We start from the raw sequence: 19494 nt of genomic DNA on the forward strand, positions 1-19494 counted from the left end.
TGGCATGAAAGTGAAACAAATTCATCTAAATTAGATAAAATATCTCTTTTTCCCTTTTCTCTCACTCCAATTATATCCATAAGCAAGTTCCACTGGCTCTGCATGTCAAAATTTCAGGAGATCTGAAAGCCCCATCACCTACTCCCTGGGCTAATATAACTACCTCACTGTTCCCCTGTACCCTGGCCCCCACAGCTCAACTCATCTTTTAAATACGTCAATTGTAAATGCACACATTATATCATCTTTTCTGGTCAAGATCTGCCAACAACTCTCAGACACACTTAAAATAGAACTAAATTTCTAAGCATATCAACAGGCCCTATTTACTTGCCATCTGCTTACCTTTCTGACTCCATCTCAAAAGTTGGCCTTTTGCCCTCTTCAAAAGCTCCAAGTTCATTCCTGCATGACAGCCTTGTCCTCATGTCTGTCTCTGTTTGGAAACCTCCTCCTTCAGCCCTTTGTGTGACTGGCTCCTTCACATCCCACAGGTCTCTGCTCAATGTCACTTATGAAACCCTATTCTGAACTACAGTCTCCCCCAAGTGCAACCTCGCTACTAATTCTGACACTAATTTTTTTCTTCACACTACTTATTTCTATTTAAAAGTCCAGTATTGAATATTACTCACTATTATGTTATTAACTATTAGCTAATGAAAACTAAAACATATACGGAAAAATTTTCCTCTTCTTGGCTGTTTTCTGAGAACCTCTGATAAGCGCCTCACATACAGTAGGCACTTGAAAGACGATTATTGAATGATCAGAAATGTCTTGGATCTTGGAAGGCCAGTCTTCATTTGTGCTTGGAATATGGGTGAAATCATTGGACAGACCTTGCTTGGAGATTTTAGGCAGACGTTGTTAGCTTTAAAAATTATTTCATGTTAGTTTTCCTCAGTAGAATCTATATTGTCCCCAGGTTGTTTATTTCAGAACTGACATTTTTTTTTTGCTTTTATAAAAACAGATGGTATGAAATTTTAAATAAAATTTTTATAAATTAAGTTAGCAGGGTTCCCATGGTCCCCATTTTCACACTGAATTTAGCAGCTGGTTCCTGCTTATAAAAGGATTAAAGAATATTTATGAATCTAAAGAACTTTTTCTAACTGGTAAAGAATAGTTTATAGATAGGTTCCCATTTTATTGGTAGTTTCAGCTTTCTGCTCTTCTCTTATTAAACAACTTCCATATTAACATAGCTATTCTATGAGGAGAAAAATTACTAAGGAGCTGTGTCTTTGAACATTAAGAATAATTTACACAAATGATAATCATGAAATTAAAGTATCCTTAAAATTAATCTGTTTTATTTTTTTAAACTCTGCTCAAGTTTACCAATGTCAGCAATAGAAATTTTTCTTTCAGCCACTTTAAATAATAATTAGGATAATGACTTTGAATGGGCAAAAAAGGGAAATCCTCTTGCACTATGTTTAAAAGATGGAAGTTTCTCATTATATGTGGTTATCCTTGTCTGAATAAGGAATATTTGAAAATATATTGACTCGGTACTTCTTCAAATGCAGAAATTGCTAAGACTTGGCTAAAAAAATACTTGGTTCACCCCAAGTTCAGTATTATATAACAAGTATTTGCATTTTAATATGTTGTGACAACAATCTTTAAATGTTAAAAATAATTCCAGTATATATCCGTTCCTTGCAAGATTTTAAAGATTTTGTCTTCTCTATCTGGAGTTATTCCTTTCAAGAATTGTTTGGTCTTTAGGTCACCAAACATTCATGGAGTCATTGTTTACAGGACACTAGAAAATACTACATTTGTGACATGATCTTTGACTGCTGTTACAAATGTGACAGTATTCTTTTAATTGAAATTCTTAGGAAAACATTGATGTGCAATGGAATTTAAGAAATAGCAAAATCAGATGAAGAAGTTAACGGTCTGAAGGAGTCTTTAAAGAGAAAAAACTTGGCAATCTTAAGCTCATATTTAGAATTTTTTGCATGGGTTCAAATCTACATGCTCAATGGCAACTATTATTTACTGTGCACTTATTATGTACCAGGTACTGAGTTGATGCTTCACTTCCATTGTCTCATTTAAAGCTTTCAACATCACAACACGGTAGGAGCTATTAACCCAGTTTTACGGAGAAGAAAACTGTGACTTAGAAGGTAAGGAATGGGGACATGGTCACACAACTAGTATTGTATTTTGGCATTTTAAGATGCACATATTAACATATATGAAATTGAGGTCTGTCTTATAGTTGACAATATCTTAAGATGCCAGGTGGCAGCTATGACAGGTGTTATTGCTTGTGTCCACGTGAACATCTAAAGCATCAGCAACAAACTTTACAGAATGGGTACCAGTGTCTTAACTCCGAGAAGCCAAGTGGTAGCTGGGTGGAGGAGTGGGTGAGGTGGTAAGTCAGATGTGTTTGGCAACATCCCTGAAGTGAAAATTGGAGGCAGGCTAGCTTCACACGACTGAATATGTCCTTGAGTTACTAGCACCAATAGCTTTACCTCTTTTATAGATTAATTTAAAAGTAAGGCATTGCTAACATTCTGATGACACAGAGGATAACATCATTAGAAAAAAAAAACATGGACATTGACAATTTCTGAGTTGAGAAGTGATTAAAAAATTTGAACCCTGAACTGAAGACAGTTTGAAACCCTTTAACCAGTTTATTTATAGCTTATTCTTTTTTTTTTTTTTGGCTGCACAAAAAAAATACATACTGAAAATAAAATTTTCACATTTAATTAAGTCTGAAAGTTTTCTTTCAAAAAGAATGAGACACAATTTAAGGAATAAGAAATGCTTCATAGGAGCTGAATTGGGAGCATTTTCTCTTTCTTATTGGTACATAAAATGGTGTTTCATCTTACAAATGACAGCCTCTTAGATTCAGCGGGACACAGAGAGCTGCTGAGCTGGAATTAGAACCCGGCCCCTCTGACTGAGGAGGCCAACTCCCAGGCAGCACAGTTTGCTAGCCCACTCAACGGACACAGTAGGGTCTGGAGCCAGCAATCTTGGACTTCTTTGGGTGTGCAATTCCATGGTTTAGACCCGGGACCAAATATTTTACAAGAAGCCCTGAAACATGAAATAATCCTTGATTTTTCATACCTTTCTTCTCCTCAACACCTGCATCTGATTTGAGGGTGTGGCTACTACTGTGGAGGGAATCCTTGGAGTCTTCATTTTCATCCAGAACTCCAGCAAAGCTGATCTTCCGCTCGTATCTGTGTCGGTCCAGCTCCGGGTCCAAACGAAGCCTGCAGCTCTCCAAGTCCTGCAAGGTCAGTGAGGAGCACATGAATGCTGGCGTCTCTGCAGCACGGCAGTGGTCTTGGGGCAAACTCCCTCTGTTTTGAATTGCATAGGATTGTACTTAAACAGCCCAATTCTCCTTTATGTAATGCAAACTTTGGCTTGTGGCCATAAAAATACTTTTAAATTAAAAAAATTTCCCTAACTCATAGTTTTTCACTTTTCTGAAACACAGACCTTATTCCAAATCTAGAACTAGCTTCCTCGCGTTCTGATACTTTGTAAACAGTTTTAACTAAAATTAGTATTTTCCCGTTTATTAATCATGCCATGAGTATGTTGAGTATGAATGTGTCAGTGTCGGGGAATAAATAAGAAATGGTTCCTGTCCTAAAGGACGTCAGAATCCCAAGGCAGATACTGAGGAGACAGACAAGTAATAAATTCCAAGGCTGAGAGACAGACTTGGAGGTTAGATATCATGTTGGGAAGCTGTGGTTGGCAGAACAGTGACCCTCCAGAGATGTCCCTGTCTCAGTCCCTGGAATCTGGTGAATATGTCATTTTACATTGTAGTGGGGACTTTGCACATGTGGTCGAAGTGAGGGACCTTGAGATGGGAAGTTATCCTGGATTAGGTAGGCTTAACCTAATCACGCAAATCTTTAAAAATGGAGTTTTTCCAGGCTGTGATAGAAGTAAGATACAACTATGGAAGAAGGGTGAGACAGGCTAAATTACAAGATTTGAAGATGGGGGAAGAGGCCATGAGCTAAGGAATGTATGTGGCCTCTAGAAGATGGAACAAGGTCAAGGAAACGTCTTCCTTAGAGCCCCAGAAGGCAGTGCAGCCTTGCCAACACCTTGATTTTTACCTGGTAGGACCTGTATCAAACTTCAGATCGCCAGAACTATACCATGATGTGTTTGGCTTGTTTTAAACAACTAAAATTGTGGTACCGGTGGTTTGTTACAGAAGAAATAGAAAACGAATACAGAGGCAATGCTGGAGTTCAGTTTGAGGATTAAGTAAAGTTAGCTCATAAAACAAACGAGGAAAGGAAGTTCAAGTTGAGGAAACCTGATGTGAGGGTCAGAAGCTCAAGACAAGATCATATGATGGCGGAATTTCTCAATCCCCTATAGGTGGACACCAGTACCGGGGTTCCATTACAGTCTATCAACAAAATGTTCCTATACCTTACAGTAAGCCTTAAGGAGTGTAAATATTTAGCAGAGGTTTGGCCTTGAAGCTCCAAATTGAAAATTTGACCTGTTCTGTGAATGGTGACTAGTACCTGCTGGAGATCATATGTAATTGTTTATCTATAAAATACTTTTGGAGAATGTGACAAAAATATAGAAAATGCCAACTTTGTTTTTGTAGAGCACTTTTTCTAATTATGACACAACACACCCTTTCATTCAAATAGATATGAAAAGATATTTTTTAAAGCTCAGTTTGTACCAATAATATTTTAAATTATTATTGATAAATCAATTTTATCCTCTATATGTTTTTTTCTTTTCCCCTTGAATTGAAAACAGAAGTTGTACTTTGGTATTCAGATAATTATATCATATCTAGAAAAACAAAGGAACGTGAAAAAAATGACATGAAATCTATTTAACATTGTCAAAAAATACTCAAACGCAGTTATCTCTTCCAATTTCTTCTTTTACCTACTTGTGAAAATCCCACCTATCTTTCAAAGTTATATTTAAGTGTAATCTCTTCCAGAAAGGTCTTCAGATTCTTCCGGCCCCTTCCTTGGCCAACCACAGCCCTCTGCTTCCTCCTGAAGGCCACTCATACTTGGCTTCCGGAAATAGTTCCTCGCAGTTGGTTCTCCTGTTACAGCAAGTTCATTTCACTCTCACTCCCACCCCCTACTCCTGCGACCATCACACCCCCTTATTTGTCCTCTTACTCTCAATAAATATTCATCAGTTTAGCATCAATGAATGTGAATTGTGTTTGGCTTCTGATTCTTTAACTTTAGGAACTTTTATTCAGCAGTAAATACTTTATAACTTAATTTGCTAAATCTCATTGGTGCAGCTGGTATAGCTTCTACCACAGTCTGGCACAAAAGCATCCAATATGTTGTTTTTGCTAATGAATGAACAGCAATGTACAGAGATTTGATTTCTGCCTTTTTCTTTATTATGAACTCCTCTGTGCATAGCATGGAATTATTTGTTTAATGCTATGTGGCTTGGTCATTGGTTATTGGTTTCAATAATTAAGCTAGGAAACATTTTAAGGGACCAGCAATTTTACAAACAAAATTATTTTTTCAAAAATATTTGTTTCCTTTTTTCAAGTTGGGAAAGTTAATATTTAGAGAAAAATTTGATGATTATGCTCTGTTAGATTATAAATGTTGTAGGAATGCTGCTTTTTCTTTTTTAAGACATTATTTATTTGTATAGTTAACAAAAAGAGTAACTCAAATGCTATCAGAAGTTGCTTTTATGAGAAGAAAAGTACATTAAGTTGTATCTATGAATCCATATGGAAAAATAGTTAAGTTGGCAAAAATATATTTTTTGCACAATTTAATACTTTTTGATATCATTTTTCCTTTTTGTTAACTCTATATATAACCCACCAGCGAGAGCCTCCTGGGATTTCTCACCCTACCCAAGAGAGAACTGTGGTTAAACAAATTAACTTTTATTTTAATTATTGTATTTAAGGTTCTTCTGCCTTCTTTCCCACATTTTGGATATAACTGGGACTTTTTCAAACAAACACATCACAGGGAAATCTGTTCCATTTTAGAAATGGCTCTAGGGCATTTTTTATCTGAAAGACTTTTTCCCTTAGGAGAACATTTAAGTTCCTGATCTTCTCCATTCCTCAAGCCTCAAATCAGAGAATATTTATAGCTTTTAATGTGATTATTTTACACTGTTATTCTTTTATTATTCTGTTTATTAGGATACCTATTATTTTTACTACAATTAAAAATGTTACTGCCCTGGCTGGTATAGCTCAGTAGATTGAGCATAGGCCTGCGAACCAAAGGGTCGCTCACTGGTTTGACTCGCAGTCTAAGGCACATGCCTGGATTGCAGGCCAGGTCCCCAGTGGGTGGTGCACCAGAGGCAACCACACGTTAATGTTTTTCTCCCTGTTTTTATCCTTTCCTTCCCCATCTTTAACAATAAATAAATAAAATCTTTTAAAAAAGAATGTTACTGATCTAATAAATAACTCCAAAGCTCTATAAATATGCTTGCAGAAAATGTATTGTTAAAACTTCAGAATCTTGATGGTATTTATGCATAGCCTGATAGATTCACCATTTAATATAATTTCTTAAAAAGCAATTTCAAACAATTGTAGCACCTGTGTTAGTAAAATCATTTTATGATACTCATTGTTTTTTCCACAGTAGGTTAGAATGTGACTTGAGGTTTTATTTTTTTCCTTTTTCTTTTTTTACCATCAACTGTATTTAAATAGATTACACATGAGAAAAGGCTTCTTTCTCAATTATGTTGTAAAGGTCAATGAATAAAAGTTTTCTGAGACCTCATTAAAGACAAGGTAGCAGCGACAACTTCCCCCTCATTGACCAAATGACTGCAGGCTCTGTTTTAGCTTAATTTCTTGGCATTTCCTACTAGTCTCCCCGTTGCTTATAAAGTAATTTTTAAAAGATGTGATTGACTAAAAAATAAATTTGGCCAATAAAACTTTGAAAACCTAAAAGTAAATACACTTCTGTGCTTTTATGAAGATTTCAGTATAATTAGAATGTTGGTAAGATTTCAGTATAATTAGAATGTTGGTATAATTAGAATGCTGGATTCCTACAGACCAGATATTTCATCACACTGGATTTTAAACTAAACTCATGTGCTTTGTGGTTGTCTTGATTTGATTTTATAGAGTAGCTTCAATATAATAGTAAAGTTAACAATTCAGAAAACTAGAGGCCTAGGTTAATATAAAATTAAATAAGAGCAGTAGAGGAAACTGTTTTTTTCAATATCCAGATGATGTAGTTCACATTACAAATGCAGATGGGTTTCTCTTAAAAACCTATATTTTACCCATACATGTTTCCAAGTGGAAAATATCCATTTCATGGGTCAGAGTGTGAGGAAACGCGCTTTGCAGACCCTGGAGGACCAGAGGCAGAGGCGTTACTCTGGAAAACCAGAGCAGGAATTCCTCTGGCCGCACCAGGGTTAGGGTATGGCCTTGCTCATGCCGAGTTGGGGTAGAAAAGCAGGAGAGCGGGTAGACTGTAAAATTCCCTTAAATGAAAGCACACAGGCAGTTCCTGTACTACTGTTTCTGGCAGAGTAGTGTAAGCCTTGGGTAAAGGGAAAAAAGGAACTTGTCTAGTTCCTCAGCTCTGGTTTGACGATGCCTATAATGAAAGAACCACTGGGAACTGGGAGCCTGTTAGAGAGCTGAGGGACGGAAAAAATCGGCTGTGGGGTGCATCCCTGCCCCACGTGTGCTGTGAAAACTGGCTCTCAGGTAGTGTTCCTGTCTTCTGTTAAACAAATTAGGCCCTGACGGTACAAGAGTATGTGTATGTATGTGTGAGTGCCCACAGGCTTTCGTGTGTGTGTTTCTTTCTCTGCCCATCCATAAGAAATGTTGCGGGAATGAAATGTATCTTTGGGGATGTTTACAGGCTACATGCTTAAAGAAGTCTTTCTGCCCATAAGTTAAATGAGAAAATTCCCTGGAAGCACTTGTCTGTATGGATTTCTGAACTGCTAGTATTAAAAAAAATCTGTCAGAGGTTTCTAAAAAAACTGTCCATAAAACTCCTCGTAGTTTGCAGTGTAAGGAAAGCGACACGTTCTTAGACATTTCTAGCATGATTGACAGGGATCAATCAAACATTTTACCCAGTGGTGCTATCTTTCATGATTTCAAATTCAACTTCCAAGTTATATTTTTTAGAGGGAAGAGATTTTATTTTTAGATACAAAAATCCCTTGGGTGAACTTTACATGATACATCTGGCCATTGGTCACTTACAGAAATGGTGAACACTCAAAACCTAGTCACATGTCTTAGCCTCTCCGGGTAGCCTGACTATTAATTAATGTGCATGCTTACCACCAGAGGCTCGGTGCGTGGTCTGGGCAGGCAAGAGAAGGTCTCTCGCAGGAAGGTGGTGATCTCCAGGAGGAGCTGGCACGCTGCCATCTTCAAGGCAAAGGGGCAGCCGCATTTAGAGGGGTTCACAGTACCTGTGGAATGAAAGAGTTCTTCCATAAGTAAATAAACTAAGATAAAGACAGGCATGGTTTAATGGACATAGCTACACATGTGTCAAATCAAACTGCATGTGAGAACGTTACCTGAAAATGTCCAACATGAAAGTGCATATGAGAATGTTGCCTACACATGTTCAATTTCCCTATTCCCTTTACCATAATCTGTGTATTAGCAGGCCTCTCTCTTCTTTCATTTTGTAATTCTGCAATATAAGCAGTATCTAAGTATTAATGACAATCAAGAACTAAATTATTCTTCTTACAGCCTCATAGAGTAATAAAATGCAGTGCCGCTAAACTAGAAAGCCTTTTAATGAAAGCAGAAATGGGAAAGCAGTTTTGTAAGATTTTCACATTGCTATTCAGTTAGATTTAGACTGTGTACATGGTGGTCAACTAAATTTGAAACTACAAAAATCCTGCTGGCCCACTGTATGAGAGATAGCTCTCTCTTGATGTTCTGAAGGCAGTGAAGCTCTTTCAGTTCTAGTCCAGGTATGTTTCTGTAGCATAGATAAGACATACTTGAACACCTCTATTACCAGTATATACAAGTTAGCATGTCATATTAAGGTATAGCTACATGAGAAGTATTCAAGTATTCTCCTTTGTCCCAACAATATGCTGGTCTTTGAATGAGCAGGACATTGCATCCACCACAGATCAAGTAATGGATTCTTCTCTAAAGGCAATGACCACATTGACACCATGAAGACTTTTTGAACTCCCAGGACTTAAACTTGTCAAAGACATGTCATCACAAATCAAGCAAAAATATACCGATCACTTATTGGTGTTCAGAAGACTAAAGCCATGTAGAGTTCTGCCTCTCATAAAAGAAAAGAGGTATCTATTTGGAATGAAGCAAGTCATTGAGCAAACAGTATCATTGCATGTCAACATTCCTAAAAATATCTCTAAAATGTTTCCCATGTATTAGGCTTTCTTAACTGAGTAGATGACTTACTTCATGGTTTATATTGACAGTAGGTGGAAATTATGGTCTTTTTGAAGCTGTCTGGCTATTATTTCCTCATGAAAGCCATTATTTTCTCTCTAGGAGTAGTATGTGGCTGGGAACATTGCCTCTTTTTAAGAATAAAAGAGACAAAAGCTCTTTAGAATTTCCAGACCTGTATACATTTGCACCATAATTATCTTTTAAATGCAAGATGAGCTATGTATTGACATGGAAGTGGAATGAAACCAGACATTCCAATCTCATGTAGGATGGAGGCTATGTGGCTCTTGAAATTGCTTGGATGTGCAATTATTTTTAAAAAATAATTAAACACTAGATATTCAGTATAAACTTATGGATCTGTCCTTTTGCTTCTGAGGTTCTCATCTAGATTCTTCCTGTCAGTCCCATATACAGACAATGAGCTTTGTCTTCACCCAAGGTCTCTCATAACTATCATCTCACATTTCCTGTTATACTGGATAAGAACTGCATGGTCTTACAAAACAGCTAATATAATACGTATAACATATTGGTAAACAATACTTAGATGCTCTCATGGAGATTCAAGATTATTTTGATCTATGAAGACATGTCCAACTAATATTGTTCTAGTTCTTCTCTCTTCTGAAAGACCCCTGGAAGACACAGGGCAGTTTGGGGGTGTCTCCCGGCAGGCCTTTGATAGGTTTTGTGATGGCTCTATAGCCATCAAGCCCTTCTGCAGATCAGAGTCAATCCCACGAGTCATCCTAGGAGAGTCTAGACTCCTACGAATGTGAGGAAACCATTGGGGCAACTTTCGCCATTATGCTGAAAGCCTGGTGCCAGGATTTGGTGTTTCGTTACTAATTAAGTCAAGATTTGTCCTAATTTAATAAGGGCTGAGAAAGAGCAAAATGATTTTTTAAATTATAAAAAAAAAATCCTTGATATGAAAGTGAAAAAGAAGACAGTACATTGTCTTTGATTATTATTTAGTTCTGTCTAATGTTATATTCTAGCCAAGAAATATGGTCTTTATATTTCATGACTATAAGGATGTAATGGGTTTAGCATGACTTAACTAAGGACAACCCTGAAGACATAATCAGGGAGTTTGAGTTTGAAACCACGAGGGAAGATCGAGAGGACGAGGCTTCACTGTCTTCATTAGACAATGCTGCTGAGCACATAGTCACCGCGGTACACATCTATACAAGTTCGTGTGGCACAAAACACACAAATGTGCAAAATGGTTCTGGACAGGGATGTAGAATGATCTTTGCCTCTAGTTTTCTATGACAGGGCTCAATTAGGATTTTAATAAACAGCTAGAATATAGAACATTCTTAGCTCTAACAATCTGAGTCTTCGTGTGTGTGTATTTATTTATTTATATTTATCCCCACATGAGGACATATATTGTCCTCACATGAGAGAGAAAGGGAGAGAGAGAAACACTGATGAGAGAGAGAGGCATCAATTGATTGCCTCTTGTATACACTGGGCCAGGAATCACATGTGCTCAGACCAGTAATTAACCTGCAACCTAGGTTCGTGCCCTGACTTGGAATTGAACTTGCAACCTTTCAGTTATGGGACACTGCTATAAGCAACCAAGCCACATTGACCAGGGTATGATTCTCTTAATACTTCAGTTTCATGTCCAGTGCTATAATGTACTCTGATTAAATGTTACAGTATGTTAGTAATTTGGGAAGTATGTCATGTTCAATTTTGTTTGGTATAAATTCTATTTTTATTTTTGATCTCCAAAAGCAATAATAAAATATAAAATCTGACCAAACCTTTTCTGGGACATTAACGTTCCACAAGTTAATTTTCTCAGAGAGGCCTAATTCTAATCTTGTATAATTATATGAGTCAGAAACTACAAAGCAATGGAAGTTCCCTATGGCCTGCGGTTCTCCACCCCTGTCTACAGGCTCTTCTTTCTGGTCCTAGCCCTCTTCCCTGTGTGGCTTTATGTGCGTGCTCCACATCCAATGCACAGGGATAGTGGAAAAGGTGCAGTGGGAGACATGAGAAGGTGGTAAGAGAATGGAAGAGGAAAGAGAAATATTAAGTGCTCCTAAAGCAGAGGTTCTTACAAGCAGGGGTTCTTGTAGTAAAGGGAGTCTCCTTACTGTCATCTAAAAAGTCTTCCTCCTCATCCTCCTTTCTCAGTCTCCTTTTGGTCTCTTCATCATAAATGAGGCCCAGCAGATTGGCTGGGCTCTCACTTTCCCCGTGGCACAGCTCATTCAATCGGATGCCGATTGCCTACCATGAAGAAAAGAAAAAAAACAGCATAAAGAATTTCGGACTGTAAAGCAGGCTCTCCCATTACAGAGGACATAAACAACCAATTAATGGAAATCATTTCCAGCATAAGCCTCCTCTGTATGCCACAGAGTTATTATTACCATGTTTTCCAATGTGGAAACCCACAGATGGAAGACATTGGTGCTACTCCAAGGTCAAGTAGACTCCATACTTGTAGGAACTAGAATGACACCTTTGTACACTCTTCTAATTTTTTTCCCTACTTACTCAGTGAAAATATTTTCATTTACTTAAGAGTCATTTATTTTACAGGTCTCACATAAGGGAGCATGCGGTCCTTAATGGAAGGTTTTGTTGCAGTAAGAACAAGAAGGCACAGTTCCTCAGGGTACTTCTGCTTAGGCTATTTTATGAGAATGTCACTGTTGTGCTAATGACTGTGGAAGTTGGCAAAAAGTCTGGTACATGCAATTTTATTTATATCTGCTGTTATATAAGCATTTATTGGCTCTTTATATAGACATTGCCCCACTACATGATACTCTATGAGTTAGTAAGAAATGCTAACTGTTTCTTTGATAGAATACCTAACATCAACATCAGTAATATGACTTTTCATAACTCAGCACATGGACAATAGTGGTTTCATATAAGGTGTTTAGAGAACTAAGACTTGCTACCAGTTATTCTGAATCATCATGCACTCTTGTCTGATTTACCAAAAGGAACTTCCCACAACAAAAGACAAAATACACTATCTTTAATTTCTTTTATATTCTGATTATACACCTTATGCAACAGTGGAAGAAACACAGCATAGGAAGAAAAGTGAGAAGCAAAGCTAAAATGAGTGTTTCACTCAGAGTCTGACCGTTAGTTGGGTTACTCGGTGCATTAATGAGTAAGAACAAAACTCCAGCTCAATTTTTTCTTTCCTTTGTATCACCCCTTTCAAATACTTAGAAAAGTTAGTAAATTCTGGACATTGGAGAACTTATATTCACTCCCGGAACTGACATACAAGGATTTCCAGAATGCTTCAATAAAAACACAAGTGGTAGGAATGTCTTGGAGCTCTGGAAACATAGAGGTTTCCTGAAACTCTAGAATTAGTGAGGAGTAAGAAAAACCACATCAAAAGACAGAAAGCAGTGTAAACAGATATCACAGGATCCTAAAATTTTAGCCACTAGCCTGAAATGATTTAAGCCAACGAAACGAAAACACCACCCCAACAAAGAGCATTGTCCTGAAGCGACTATTTTAGAGATCCGCTCCAAAGGGGGAGCTGTGCAATATGAGTCTGGAGGGTGCCAACAAAGTTACTGTTGAGATTCCAAGAGAAAAGATTCTATATCCGTCCTCCCAAGAGGCTGAAAACAAACATCTTAAGTTAAATCCCCCAATTCACAAAAGTTAAAGGGTTGCTAAAAAAAAAGAACTTTCTGGGATAATACCAAATGTCTAAATAATAATTTAGAGCTCTCTGTCTCTTCCAAGGCTAGAATAATGCCTTATGGCCATGTTTATTCCCTTCTTCATTCATCAGATATTTACTAAGTGAGGTAATTTTTCAGGTTATAAATAAAACATAAAGTTGAATAAATTGTTATAGTACACCAGAATCTTTGTTTAATGTGACAGTAGAGAATAAATCTCCATACAGAATGATCCCTGTTTGGGAAGTGGGAAGGTTAGAGAAGCCGAAAGACTTGCTCAAGGTCACTCAGCAGGCTGTGAACTGGGATTCAAACCCAGGACAGGGTGTTGGATTCAATGTTGTTTGCCTTTTCCCTATAACAGACCTCACATTCTACTGGGGAGGTAATAACATACCAAAATAATGCACTGAGTGGTAACAGAATTCAGAAGTTTATTAGTTCAGAAGATGGCGAGTTTAGATTCAGTTTGGAGAATCAAATAAAGTCTCATTGCTATCAGTGTTGAATAACTGGTATTTTAGGTAATAGGGAAAGGAAAGAGTACATGTTCCAGATAGAGAGTTCCAAAAGGCCCATATTCAGGGAAATACACTGATGTGCTCACAGACTGACAAGCCGCTGGCTGAGGCATGGTTTTGTGAGCAGAAATGACGTACAGGAAGACTGGAAGGGTAAATTGGGACCAGATACTACAGTTCCTGAAGCTGAACTTCATTTTACTTTCTGAAGGATGATAAAAGGTTGTTTCTGAGTGGGGGGGGGGGGGACTGTGTCATGCATTCAAGAGATACTGTGCTAGTTAACTAGAAATTCAAAGACAAACCAGGTAGTCTGCTTTCCAAAATGAATGTAATAAGTTACTATTAGTGAACATTGCTCAGATGCAAAGGATTGGGATAAGTATTCTTTAGATACTTGTACAGTAGTTCACTTGACCTCCTCGTCCATAATGTTGGTATGACTTGAATGAAAGAACAGTTTTCCAGGCTAAGCAATTTCGGTTTTATCCCAAGGGAGGAGAAGGGCCAGTGGAGTATGTCAGTGTGTAGGAAGCACACTCTGATTTGCATTTTAGCCTCCTCACTCTGACAGCAGTTTGGAGAATGAATCAAGGGGACAAGTCTGGAGGCTGGCAAATAAGTATAAATGTTCTGCTTTTTGATGGGCTATGCACAGAGGAGATAATTTTACTGATAGTGTGTAGGATGTGGTCTCTTGCGGGCAGGAGACCAAACGGGAATGTACTTTATTGATCGAGATGAGAAATAACAAAGATCTGGCCCAAAGGGACATTAATGATGTGGAGGGGGCGAAATCAATAAGGGAAGGAGGTTTGGAGTACATTCAAAAGCTATCATTCTAGAGGATGGGAGAATCATTAATGACGATAGAGACTGAGGAGGGGTGCAGACAGGGTGTGTGTTTATATGGGAACACAGTGTCATTTTGGTCAGACTGAGTGTGCGGTAAATGCCTCCTGAGTGCCGTCAACAATGCTGGCCTGGGGTCTGAAGTGTGATGGATGGACAAGTCCATGCTGCTGGCATGCAGTCAACAGTTAAAAAACACAGGAATAAATGTGACCCTGGGGGAAATTATGCAGGAAGAAATTAGAAGATATCCTGGGAAAACACACTTATAGACAGGAAAGAAGCAAGGACCAGGGAAGGAGACAGAAGGGATAATAATGTCTAATTTTGGAGATTTACTGGGAGGATTAAATGAATTAAGATTATTTCCCCCTGAAATGTTTTTAATACATTGTCTCAAAACCAAACAAACAATCATACACACGAAATGTCTTCACTTCACACAAGCACCCTCATTGCTACAGAGGAAAATCGAAAGCTCACGTCTCCCCATTGGTAGAAGAGCTTGGCTGCATTCCACTGCAGCTTCTGGTTCCGCTTGTTGCCCACGATGGGAGACCGTCCCCTGGACAGGCCCTTCTTGGTGATGTTCACGTGATGACCTTTCATCCACTCTGGCCAGTTGCCGCGGTTGCAGCGGTGGACAAACCGGGCACATTCCAGGAACAGTGCTGCTCTGGCTACCACAGGAGCTTCCTGAGTGGGGTTGTTAAGGAAAGAATAATGTGGGTTTAATGAGCAATAAGTTGACCTTAAAGGGAATTCGTACACACTCTTAGATTATTTCAGTTTCTGATTCAGTTGAGCTATATTTCCCTGGGTAGTGTTAGTGTGGTTAACACATTACTGGGGAATATGGAAAATGACCCCATGAAGGCAAATTTGGATATGAAAGAATTAGACATTTTAAGTAGGTTTCTGTGTTTATTTTTCTCCTTTTGTAGAATCTCAAGTAATTTCATGACTCTTTTTGCATATTTAAGAGGCAGCAGGGATTTGAGTATGAGTGAGACAACTTTTAATAAGTTTTTAAATATGAAGCCTTTTTTAAACCAAGAATTCTAACCTGAAGCAAAAAATACTCAGTTTCTAGGACCAATCTTATGCTAACCGAGAGTGTCAATAGTAACTTTGTTCCAACAATAATCTATAATTTATGACCATCTGCGTGCTCCAAGAAAATACAACTGCTCCACAGTATTTTGGCCAATAAGAAAAGGAATTGCTTACTAGATTTTGTCCAGTTACTTTGTCGTGGATAACAGACCAAGTCTACTTAAATAAGCAGGGCTTTAACTGAGAATGTTTGATAAAGGGGAAATTATTTAAATGATAAATAAAAACCTGAGCATTTCAGAAAATCACAAATATGGCTCTATCTTGTCATATCAAGATGTGCTTGAAAAAATAAAAGGACAACTTTCAGTTGTTACCCAGAAACTATTAAGGATCAGATGTCTACTAAACTCTTTACAAGCTAAAACAAATTTTTTTAATATGGGAAGGGATGTTAAGTTTCCCATAGAAGGTCAACGGGTCACAAAAATACACATATTTAATGGGCATTTTGACTTCTGCCAATTTTAATCAAATACATCACAATATTAGCCATGACCTCAGAGCTACCTAATAATCACAGGTTGCTTAGTAACCACAGGTTTTCAAATTGAAATGTTTTTCTTCATTTCAAGTAACAGTGTTATGCACTGATCCATAATGTTAAAATAGGGGCTAATAGAGTATCAATTATATGATAATTAACTTTTATGAATTATAACTCTTAATTATCATAACTCTATAATCTAGAGATAACATTTTCATTTGAATATTTTTTCAAAATGCAGTATAATTTTCCCATTATCACACAGCTGAGAAGGGGTGGACATAGGATTCGGTCCCAGGTCTCTCTGGTTCCTGGGGTGATGCTGGTTTCCCTTTGGTGTCTCCATTGTCTTAACTTATAGAAATCTAGATGATTTCTAGAATGCATATAGAAAGTCACTGCTTAAAAATGAGACATTAATGTCAAGTAATGTTATTTTTCTTAAACACAAATATATGATCACATCATTTTCCCCTTTAAAATCTATTACTGACTCTACTCACCTCGATCATAAAATGAAAAAGATACCAAGTCTTTGTTACTTGGTTCCTTTCCTATCTCGAGTCGTCTGTCATCCAATGATGTCACACTGGTAACAGTCTCCCAAATATGACACCTCACACCTTTCCATTTGTTGTTCCATGGCTTGCAGAGCCTTGAAACCCCTTTTCCATCTGGCAAATCCCCACTTTCAAGATCCCATTTAGTTACTTCCTCTAAGAGGTCTTCCTCAATCCCTTCCTTCTTCAGCCCACTTTGTACTTTGTTTGGTTACCTCATAATTTCAGGAACCATAGTATCTCAAATACATGGGACAACTGAAGCAAGTTAGACCCTGAAGCATTTTGGCATTGTCTGCAACTTAAACAAAGCCATTAAAAAGAATTCCAATGGAAACATATTTATACACAAACAGCTCTACAAAGCTTATGATGAATTGCCAGAACATACAAAGTAAACCTATGTGAAAAGGCAGAATACAAGATGAAAACTAACGGTGAGATTGTTTATTAATCTCTCATTAATAAACAATGGACACTAATGATGAGACTCCATCATCAACTGTGTCAGTACCTAGATTTGGTAGCAGGTCACAGGGATACAGACTTGTGATTGCAAAGGGTCAAATGACTTTTCTGCATCAAACCTTATCAATATTGTGGTGTCTTATAACGTACAGCCTAAATATCTGCACTCTTTTCTTGGATTAAATATTTATTTTATCAAACATCTGAGATATGCTAATCTGTCTCTGGTAAAGGAACAAACATCTGTCTCTAAAAATGAATGCCAGTCTGTAGGGCAAGGTGAGCATACGATTCATTCTTAGCCTCACACATTTTGACACATTTCCAACAGAAAGCAGTGGGATTCATTGTTTAATGACAGGAAGACAGAAACAACACTGCTGGAAAGGGCATTACGTGATGAGCAAGGTAGAAACCTAGGCTCCCTCAAATGTATCCGGCAGAGGATCTTTTTATTGCCCTGAACTATTAAATGGCATTGAGAGGATTAACAACAAATGAATGAACCCAAACTGGGCTTTGTAGCTACTTGTATATTTTGGCTTGCCTTGTTTAGAAAAAAAAAGGCTTTATTTGCTTAGGAAAGTCAAGGCCTTTGAAATGAAAAGCAATTTCAATTCCCTGCTCCCAAAACCCTATCATACAACTTAGATATTATCAGTCATTTGGCCCTAGAAAATCCTAATTTATAATTGGAAATGGAATTGAGATCAATATGAAAATAATTCCCATGAGCTTTATAGCACAGCATTTAGGGGAGGGTAAGTTCTTGTCTGATGAATTTCATCCATGTAAATTGCAAAACCCAGTGACATTTGGAAATGTCACTGTCTACTTTATTTATTTATAATCCTCATGAGCCTGGTGGACAAAAACAGGCTTGCGAATCCTACTGTCCAGGTGGCAGTAAATAATGCCAATTTCCAAGGGACTGTCACGTGCATATTACTCTACACACAATCAGAGGACATGTTCAGGTTCAAAGCTAAAGACTTGAATGTGCAGAAAATACTTAGGAGCAAGCACTGACTTCACTGTGCATGTGAAAAGCTTCCAAAGCTTCCAAGGTCATGGGGAATTGTATTTGTCGCATCTTTCAAAGTATAGTTCCGAAAGTACTGGTTTTAGAAGCAGGGTTATAGAATGCCATGGAAAAGGATTCTTCCTGGGCATAAAGGAAAGCCATTTTTTTCCCTCTTATGCTGGAGCTTACCTCTTACGGGTCAGTGCAATCTGAAGAAGCAGCAAAAAATGGAGGCATGACAGAATGGATAGGAATGGACTCACATCACAGAGAAAAACAGCACAAATGGAGAGAAATGAATCAGGAGAATGCTGCATGGCTGAAAAGAACCACAGAGTATCAGAGGCATGGTCAAAAGTGAACATCTACACAAAATTCAACGCCACGGGCACACCACAGAGAATTCTGCTGATGGTCCTGAAAGAAAATAGGTGTATTTAGATTTCTTCTTCCCTATGAACGTGTCTGGAAGATCACCTTCTCATAGGTCCTAGACAAGCAAGAATCCATTTTAATTGGCAAGACAAAATGTTAGGCAGAACCATATGGAATTCCTAAGTTTGAAGGTCAAAAATCATTGACTACTGACAACTTTATGTGATTCAATCTTATATGAAGTGTTCTCTGCAATGGCTACACAGTTGTCCCATTAAAATTACAAAACGTCACACCATTATGCGGTTTGGATTTCTCTAACATTCCACAGCCAGGAAACTTCAAGTCTCAGGCTACTTCTCCTCGACTTTGTCACTTTTTCCTGCCTTTTATAAGATCATTATGTATATTGAATGTTTCCTTTATGAAAGTGAAGCAGAGAATTGGAATACTAATTCAAACAGCTGTGCTTTATTTTGCCTGGGGACCTACAAAATCTTGTTACCACGATACAGTGGTTAATTGAAGATTATAATTGCATACATTCCTTTTCCTCTAGGACTGTATCTAAACTTATTATATGAGAAGAAACCCAGACTGATCCTGAACACTCATATAACAACACTGAACAGAAACTAACTTTTCAAAGAATGAATATTTCATGTTGGCCCCTAGGGAATTACATAATTTTTTTTATTGCCTTACCAAAACATATAAAGCTCTTGCTGGTGCAGGATATCTATTTATTTAAAACCAGTGGGAATAGGCACTTATTGTGGGTTTTACTGTGCATTGAAACCTAGTTGGCTGGAGGGCATGTGCTTGCGAGTCAGTGTTTATTACTCAGCCTGCATCGATTCTCAGCCTGCCTGAGATAATTAAGGAACTGACAAGTTGTCT

The 19494-nt window shown here is 37.7% G+C and overlaps 1 protein-coding gene across 3 annotated transcripts in view; it reads right to left on the bottom strand.

The window, feature by feature from the left end:
* UNC80 (unc-80 homolog, NALCN channel complex subunit) overlaps positions 1-19494 on the bottom strand; it is a 180608-nt gene that overhangs the window by 89288 nt on the left and 71826 nt on the right. For all 3 annotated transcript variants that reach the window (XM_037166055.2, XM_037166053.2, XM_037166054.2), the window contains exons 23-26: positions 15048-15260; positions 11614-11749; positions 8363-8496; positions 3121-3286 (exon numbers count right to left, since the gene is read on the bottom strand). In XM_037166055.2, coding sequence (XP_037021950.2) covers positions 3121-3286; positions 8363-8496; positions 11614-11749; positions 15048-15260 — 649 coding nt within the window. The remainder of the gene's footprint in view (positions 1-3120; positions 3287-8362; positions 8497-11613; positions 11750-15047; positions 15261-19494) is intronic.

Source organism: Artibeus jamaicensis, unplaced genomic scaffold (assembly GCF_021234435.1).
Source record: "Artibeus jamaicensis isolate MK-2021 breed Jamaican fruit bat unplaced genomic scaffold, CSHL_Jam_final contig_1015, whole genome shotgun sequence".
Classification (NCBI taxonomy): Eukaryota; Metazoa; Chordata; class Mammalia; order Chiroptera; family Phyllostomidae; genus Artibeus; species Artibeus jamaicensis.